At 22.6% G+C, this 9,711-nt stretch overlaps 1 protein-coding gene across 1 annotated transcript; it reads left to right on the top strand.

The window, feature by feature from the left end:
* The first annotated feature begins 3,820 nt into the window (after positions 1-3,820).
* LOC149947343 (uncharacterized) lies at positions 3,821-6,915 on the top strand. The gene is made up of 3 exons (XM_090170881.1): positions 3,821-5,210; positions 5,571-5,660; positions 6,902-6,915. Exons 1-3 carry the CDS (start codon positions 3,821-3,823, stop codon positions 6,913-6,915), a joined length of 1,494 nt encoding a protein of 497 aa, XP_090027007.1.
* Positions 6,916-9,711: the final 2,796 nt, after the last annotated feature.

Here is a 9,711-nt window from a genome sequence, read left to right as displayed (position 1 = left end):
TTTATAAATATTTAATTAAATATAAGATTAATATAATTTATAAATATTTAATTAAATATAAGATTAATATAATTTATAAATATTTAATTAAATATAAGATTAATATAATTTATAAATATTTAATTAAATATAAGATTAATATAATTTATAAATATTTAATTAAATATAAGATTAATATAATTTATAAATATTTAATTAAATATAAGATTAATATAATTTATAAATATTTAATTAAATATAAGATTAATATAATTTATAAATATTTAATTAAATATAAGATTAATATAATTTATAAATATTTAATTAAATATAAGATTAATATAATTTATAAATATTTAATTAAATATAAGATTAATATAATTTATAAATATTTAATTAAATATAAGATTAATATAATTTATAAATATAAGATAAATATAATTTATAAATATAAGATTAATATATTTTATAAATATTTAATTAAATATAAGATTAATATAATTTATAAATATTTAATTAAATATAAGATTAATATAATTTATAAATATTTAATTAAATATAAGATTAATATAATTTATAAATATTTAATTAAATATAAGATTAATATAATTTATAAATATTTAATTAAATATAAGATTAATATAATTTATAAATATTTAATTAAATATAAGATTAATATAATTTATAAATATTTAATTAAATATAAGATTAATATAATTTATAAATATTTAATTAAATATAAGATTAATATAATTTATAAATATTTAATTAAATATAAGATTAATATAATTTATAAATATTTAATTAAATATAAGATTAATATAATTTATAAATATAAGATAAATATAATTTATAAATATAAGATTAATATAATTTATAAATATAAGATAAATATAATTTATAAATATAAGATTAATATAATTTATAAATATAAGATAAATATAATTTATAAATATAAGATTAATATAATTTATAAATATAAGATAAATATAATTTATAAATATAAGATTAATATAATTTATAAATATTTAATTAAATATAAGATTAATATAATTTATAAATATTTAATTAAATATAAGATTAATATATTTTATAAATATAAGATAAATATAATTTATAAATATAAGATTAATATAATTTATAAATATTTAATTAAATATAAGATTAATATAATTTATAAATATTTAATAAAATATAAGATTAATATAATTTATAAATATTTAATTAAATATAAGATTAATATAATTTTTAAATATTTAATTAAATATAAGATTAATATAATTTATAAATATTTAATAAAATATAAGATTAATATATTTTATAAATATTTAATTAAATATAAGATTAATATAATTTATAAATATTTAATTAAATATAAGATTAATATAATTTATAAATATTTAATTAAATATAAGATTAATATAATTTATAAATATTTAATTAAATATAAGATTAATATAATTTATAAATATTTAATTAAATATAAGATTAATATAATTTATAAATATAAGATTAATATAATTTATAAATATTTAATTAAATATAAGATTAATATAATTTATAAATATTTAATTATTCAATTCAATTCAATTCAATTCGAGTTTATTACCTGCATATAAACATGTTAACAAAAACACTTTTCAGATATATACAGGGTGTTCATATTACATTACATTACATTAAAGGTTTATATTAATAAAAGAAATTGTCGACTTTTCAAGCTTCGTTTTGACATAAAACATATTACATTCGTTTAAAATATGAAAATTTTAAGATATTGCACAAAAAAAAATAAATAAAAGAGACTTGTATTGAATAACGTATTTGAAAATTATGTAATTTCGCAATTCTTATTTGCTATACCGAACTGGTCAGAAGTGTTTTTTTAAGAGCGTTTCTAAACAATGACTTATTATTACAGAAGATATCTAATTTAGTACAAACATGATTATAATCAGTCTGACTGCGTCTTATTGCATCTAGTCTTGATTTGACATTGGATACATAAAATGTATATTATAAGCTCTCGTCGAGAGCGGCCGCACGTATTTTTGCTCCCGTGTTTATAGAAGCTTTCCCGATTGCAAACCAGGGCCGAGGCCGAGGCCTAGCCAATTTATCAGATTTTTAAAGGCCTAACATCTCCTTGGCCGTGATGTAAATGAAGATAATGTAATCCAAGCCATCTAAGTTCGGTAAACTTCGATATAAATCGTCGTCCAACAGCTCCAGTTTCAAGAATTGAAGTGAGATATATCTTAAAAATTCTGTTTTCACGGTCCAGAGTAAATATAGTTAGAACGAAGTCCGTCTATGTAGTTCTTTTATACATATGGTGACCTCAAACGGTAGAAATTAAAAGATCCTAGAGTTAACTGCAAAACATTGTACCCTTAGAATTCTCGTTATAATTTTACCCCGCTCCCAAAATATCGAAATCTGAATTTTAAAACAATGGCTCCTTGTAAGGACCCTTGTCCGTCTTGTTTACAACTAGTTTACGGGAGTCAAGAAACTATTCCATGCAAAATATGTCATATAAAATCGCACTCCAACTGTCTCAACATATCATCTCCTGAAGAGCAAACTCTCTTCTGGGATGGCATTAAATCTAAGTATACATGCAAGCGCTGCAAGAGGAAAAGTTACACGGATGAAACTCCATTAGAGCAGCCATGCAGTAGCATTGATAAGGAGATAAAACAATTTCTCTATCAGCCTCCTATGCCAAACAAAAACGGGAATCCCCCCCACATTAATGATCTGAAGACCGTTAATAAAAGCATTGATAAAGAAACTGTTGAGTCAATTTTGAATGCAATACCCCTTATATTGAAGGAGTACTTTATTTCGATAAACGGAGACCGAGACAGAGACTCGGTTATAGTCTGTATCCTTGACACTTTAAAAAAACTGGTTGATATTACAAACTCTGTGCAAGACGATATTGCGGACCTAAAATCACAAAACATTTCTATTAAAAGTGAAAATAAGGCGATTAAAACGTTATTGGACAACAACATAAATGGTCCGATAACAAACATTCAAAGAGAGATCAAAGAGATAAGAACAAATACCGAGTCTCTACATAAGATTTGTCTTAACAACCTTGTTGAAGAGGTCAAAGACATCAAACTTCAATACTCGACATTGACTAATCAGTTAACCATCATCAAAGACAGCATTGAAAAGTCGTATTCTAGTACTTTCGCTGATAAAGAATTGAATTTTTCAATTGATGACAGCTATAGCCAAGTGGTCAAAACCAATGGAAATGCAAAGGTTAAATCTAAAAATAATTGGAGTTTTCCAGAAAGAAGAAAAGGTAAACCAGCAACTAAGCCTCGGGTAAACAAACCCATCACGGTAGGAAAGAACTGTTCGTCCACAGTTCGCGGCCTATTACCCGATAATACCAAAGTTATCAGAAAAAAGGCGTTCTTCGTTTCCCGTATTGATCCTAAACTTTCCACGGCGAAATTCAAATGTTGGTTAGTCAAGGAATATTCGCTTAATACGCTAGTGCTGACTAGACTAAAGACCAAATCTCCCAACTACGCTTCATACCACGTCGCCTTGGGAGATGAGGAATTCGAAAGACTCAACAGTCCTGAGATATGGCCAGAAAATTCTGTGTATTCGGTTTACAGGGGCTGGCTACGGCACAGTAGGAAATACGACGAGATAAATGATGCCGTACTTGACGAAACAATAACCTTAGAAAATACGCAAATAAAGGAGCCTACTACGAAACCGGACAATGTTGAAGAATATAAACAGACCGAGGTAAAAACGATAAACTAGAGTATGTAGAGCCTGCATATCTTATTATAAATATATTATGAGTAGTGAAAACATATGTCTTCGATATCAAAATGTTAAAGGTCTAAGAACCAAGCTAGATGCCCTCAACACGAGTCTTATCAACTGTGATTCAGACATTATTTGTCTTACGGAAACCTTTTTTAATGATACTCATTTTAATGCTGATTTTATACCCGATGACATGACCGCTTTCCGGGCTGACCGCCTACAAAACGCCGAAAATACCATTCGGGGTGGTGGTTCAGTCATTATTACCAAACGCAATAGGAAAATCTTAAGACGAACAGACTTAGAATTGGCTTCGGAGTGTGTTTGGATAGAGGTAGCGGATGTGCGGGGAGGAAATATTCTTATTGGAAATCACTATTTTGCCCCCAATAACAATGTCGAAAGATACGCTAATTATTTCAGAAACGTTATAGAACGATTGCAGTCCCATAGTGGGAAAATAATTATAGTGGGAGACTTCAACCTACCAGGCGTAGACTGGACGCACATGACAGCGAGTGGTTGTAATAGTATGGTGAAGCCTAAAGCTCAAATTGTCTTAGACTTCGTGTGTGCGTTAAACGTATTTCAGCTTAACACACTCAAGAATAGTTTCGGTAATACGCTAGACCTGGTACTAACAAATTTCAACACTGTAAACTCAGAATTGGATATCACTCCGCTTCTACCGATTGATAAACTATATCATCCGCCGCTGAGTATAAAAATTCGCATAGAGGCTCCGCCGGAAAATCTCCTTAAACAACCTTCACCCGAATACCCTGAGCAAAACGTCAAGCTAAACTATCGTAAAGGTGATTACGATCAACTCTATCGCTCTTTAAGATCCCGGGATTGGACGGAAATATATGCGGCTGGTAACCCAGACGAAGCGGTTAACTATTTACAAGCGGCAATTCAAGAGGACCTAGGAAAATACGTACCAAAAGCTGGAAAAGTTATCTCCAAATACCCTCATTGGTTTTCAAAAGAGCTACGGCAGAGTCTATCGAGAAAACACTACTATCATAAAAAATTCAAACGTATAGGAAATGAATTAGATCTCCAAAAGTTTAGGGATAACAGGAACGAAGCCCAGCAGCTCTTAAATCGTGACAGACGTAATTGGAGTTATACGGTGGCACATGATCTTGAAGAGAAACCGGATATGCTCTGGACTTATGTTAATAACAGATTAAAACCGAAAGACAAGGAGGATATCATCATCTCCGACAAAGATGGAAACCCTCTCACATCAAACGAGGAAATTTCTGAAGCATTTTGTAATCTATTCCAAACCGTAGTAAGAGAGGACACCGAAAGGAACACCAATCAGGATAATGAGAACATAAAGGTCGCCGCCTACGATTCCTTCAGTACACTAGTAATATCATATAACGACGTCCACGACGCTATCGGTAAATTAAAACCGAAAAAATCAACGGGTATAGACCAGATCCCTGCATTTATCTTAAAGGGCTGCAAGGACGTTCTCATACCTCTTTTGGTGTACATATATAATCTATCAATCTTAACCGGTGTCTTTCCTGAAATGTGGAAAACATCAGTTATCATTCCAATCCATAAAAAGGGACCCAAGCAAAATGTAAACAATTATAGACCAATATCTTTAATATCCGTCTTTTCAAAGGTCTTTGAAATAATAATTCATAAATATGTGAGTACCTGGTTTATACCGCATCTATCAAAGGAACAACATGGATTTTGCAAGTCAAGGTCTACAACGACAAACTTAATATCACTTTTAAACTATGTAGCTCCTAGACTTGAGAAACAGAAACAGGTCGATTGCGTATTTATGGACCTATCTAAAGCATTTGATAGAATGAGTCACCAAATTCTACTCAGTAAGTTGGAGTCCTACGGGATTGGTGGTTCACTGTTACAATGGATAAAAAGTTACTTAGGTTTGAGATTAAACATAATAAAGGTCAATGGAGTACTCACTTCATCCACTTATAAATCCACTAGAGGAGTCCCGCAAGGGTCGGCCCTAGGTCCGTTATTATTTCTCATTTTCATCAATGACCTATATACAAATATTACAAAAGATACCCAATTGCGAGCCTTCGCGGACGACAACAAAGCATTTAGAGAAGTCTCTAGCTTAACAGATTGCTTAGACTTAGAAAATGAAATAAAAAGAATTAGTAAATGGGGAAGAAAGAACGAAATGCCTCTTAATGCTACAAAAACATACGTTATCTCATTTTCAAGAAAAACCAACTCGATAACCTACGATTACAAAATTGACAACGATTCAATACAACGGATAAACATTACCAAAGACTTAGGAATATGGTTGGATACCAAAATGATTTTTAACGACCATATTGAACGAATGGTAGGAGAAACGCTCAGAAAGCTGTATGGTGTACTGAGAATTGCTAGAAACCTAAGCAGTTCGACGATATTCTCCCAACTGTATAAATCTGTCGTTAGACCAAAAATGGAATATTGCTCCTTAATATGGGGTGGCTGTACAAACTATCAATTAAACATTATAGAACGAGTGCAGAGGAAGTTCGCAAGATTACTAAATATATATTTTCATAAAAGAATTCGATACAATTATAATGACACCCTAAAAAAAATAAATCTACTTACAATGTGTCAAAGATTTAAATACTTCGACATCATGTTTTTATTTAAATTGTTACACAACTATGTTGATTCTAACGAACTGCTTCCTTGTATTAAATTAAAAACGAACTTAATCAGTACTAGGACAAAAGATGTATTTTATATTTCTGAATTTAAAACGAGTTTAAACGCCCTTAAAAGAGCGCAAATCGAATATAATCATTTGAATAAATTTAATAATAATTTAGACATTTTTGAGAGATCTAAATATAAATTTCAGAAGGATTTGACTAATGCACTTTATGAAGATATATAAATAGTGATTTTAAATGACGAAAACAATTTGTTCAGAATGGCTTTTAAAATTGTATAACGTTAGATTTGACGGACAATCTTTGTTAACGAGAAATTAATTTAATGTAAAAAAAAAAAAAATCTATACATATAGTTATATAACAAAACCTGTAACTCTATGAAAAGTGTTTTAAAACATGTTGAATTGCAGGAAATAAACAGTGATTGAATTGAATTGAATTGAATATAATTTATAAATATTTAATTAAATATAAGATTAATATAATTTATAAATATTTAATTAAATATAAGATTAATATAATTTATAAATATTTAATTAAATATAAGATTAATATAATTTATAAATATAAGATTAATATAATTTATAAATATTTAATTAAATATAAGATTAATATAATTTATAAATATAAGATTAATATAATTTATAAATATTTAATTAAATATAAGATTAATATAATTTATAAATATTTAATTATTCAATTCAATTCAATTCAATTCGAGTTTATTACCTGCATATAAACATGTTAACAAAAACACTTTTCAGATATATACAGGGTGTTCATATTACATTACATTACATTAAAGGTTTATATTAATAAAAGAAATTGTCGACTTTTCAAGCTTCGTTTTGACATAAAACATATTACATTCGTTTAAAATATGAAAATTTTAAGATATTGCACAAAAAAAAATAAATAAAAGAGACTTGTATTGAATAACGTATTTGAAAATTATGTAATTTCGCAATTCTTATTTGCTATACCGAACTGGTCAGAAGTGTTTTTTTAAGAGCGTTTCTAAACAATGACTTATTATTACAGAAGATATCTAATTTAGTACAAACATGATTATAATCAGTCTGACTGCGTCTTATTGCATCTAGTCTTGATTTGACATTGGATACATAAAATGTTTCAGTATTTCTAGTTTTACATAGGTTTGTATTTAAATTCACACTTGCAATAAATTCCATACAGTCTATATTATTATGAACGATGTTATACAGGAACATAATTTCTAGAAATTTCAGTCTGTTAGGTATCGTTAATAAGTTACATTTTTTTAATATGTTTTCATAGTCATATATAATATAAGATTAATATATTTTATAAATATTTAATTAAATATAAGATTAATATATTTTATAAATATTTAATTAAATATAAGATTAATATATTTTATAAATATTTAATTAAATATAAGATTAATATAATTTATAAATATTTAATTAAATATAAGATTAATATAATTTATAAATATTTAATTAAATATAAGATTAATATAATTTATAAATATTTAATTAAATATAAGATTAATATAATTTATAAATATTTAATTAAATATAAGATTAATATAATTTATAAATATTTAATTAAATATAAGATTAATATAATTTATAAATATTTAATTAAATATAAGATTAATATAATTTATAAATATTTAATTAAATATAAGATTAATATAATTTATAAATATTTAATTAAATATAAGATTAATATAATTTATAAATATTTAATTAAATATAAGATTAATATAATTTATAAATATTTAATTAAATATAAGATTAATATAATTTATAAATATAAGATAAATATAATTTATAAATATAAGATTAATATATTTTATAAATATTTAATTAAATATAAGATTAATATAATTTATAAATATTTAATTAAATATAAGATTAATATAATTTAGAAATATTTAATTAAATATAAGATTAATATAATTTATAAATATTTAATTAAATATAAGATTAATATAATTTATAAATATTTAATTAAATATAAGATTAATATAATTTATAAATATTTAATTAAATATAAGATTAATATAATTTATAAATATTTAATTAAATATAAGATTAATATAATTTATAAATATTTAATTAAATATAAGATTAATATAATTTATAAATATTTAATTAAATATAAGATTAATATAATTTATAAATATTTAATTAAATATAAGATTAATATAATTTATAAATATAAGATAAATATAATTTATAAATATAAGATTAATATAATTTATAAATATAAGATAAATATAATTTATAAATATAAGATTAATATAATTTATAAATATAAGATAAATATAATTTATAAATATAAGATTAATATAATTTATAAATATTTAATTAAATATAAGATTAATATAATTTATAAATATTTAATTAAATATAAGATTAATATATTTTATAAATATAAGATAAATATAATTTATAAATATAAGATTAATATAATTTATAAATATTTAATTAAATATAAGATTAATATAATTTATAAATATTTAATAAAATATAAGATTAATATAATTTATAAATATTTAATTAAATATAAGATTAATATAATTTTTAAATATTTAATTAAATATAAGATTAATATAATTTATAAATATTTAATAAAATATAAGATTAATATATTTTATAAATATTTAATTAAATATAAGATTAATATAATTTATAAATATTTAATTAAATATAAGATTAATATAATTTATAAATATTTAATTAAATATAAGATTAATATAATTTATAAATATTTAATTAAATATAAGATTAATATAATTTATAAATATTTAATTAAATATAAGATTAATATAATTTATAAATATAAGATTAATATAATTTATAAATATAAGATAAATATAATTTATAAATATAAGATAAATATAATTTATAAATATAAGATTAATATAATTTATAAATATTTAATTAATTATAAGATTAATATAATTTATAAATATTTAATTAATTATAAGATTAATATAATTTATAAATATAAGATTAATATAATTTATAAATATAAGATTAATATAATTTATAAATATAAGATTAATATAATTTATAAATATAAGATTAATATAATTTATAAATATAAGATTAATATAATTTATAAATATAAGATTAATATAATTTATAAATATAAGATTAATATAATTTATAAATATAAGATAAATATAATTTATAAATATTTAATTAAATATAAGATTAATATA

The sequence above is a fragment of the Leiobunum rupestre genome, chromosome 4 (genome assembly GCF_980474605.1).
Source record: "Leiobunum rupestre chromosome 4, qqLeiRupe1.1.hap1, whole genome shotgun sequence".
In the NCBI taxonomy this organism is placed as follows: domain Eukaryota; kingdom Metazoa; phylum Arthropoda; class Arachnida; order Opiliones; family Sclerosomatidae; genus Leiobunum; species Leiobunum rupestre.
The sequence above is the reverse complement of the archived record's forward strand: the minus strand, read 5'-3'. Positions and strand labels throughout refer to the sequence as shown.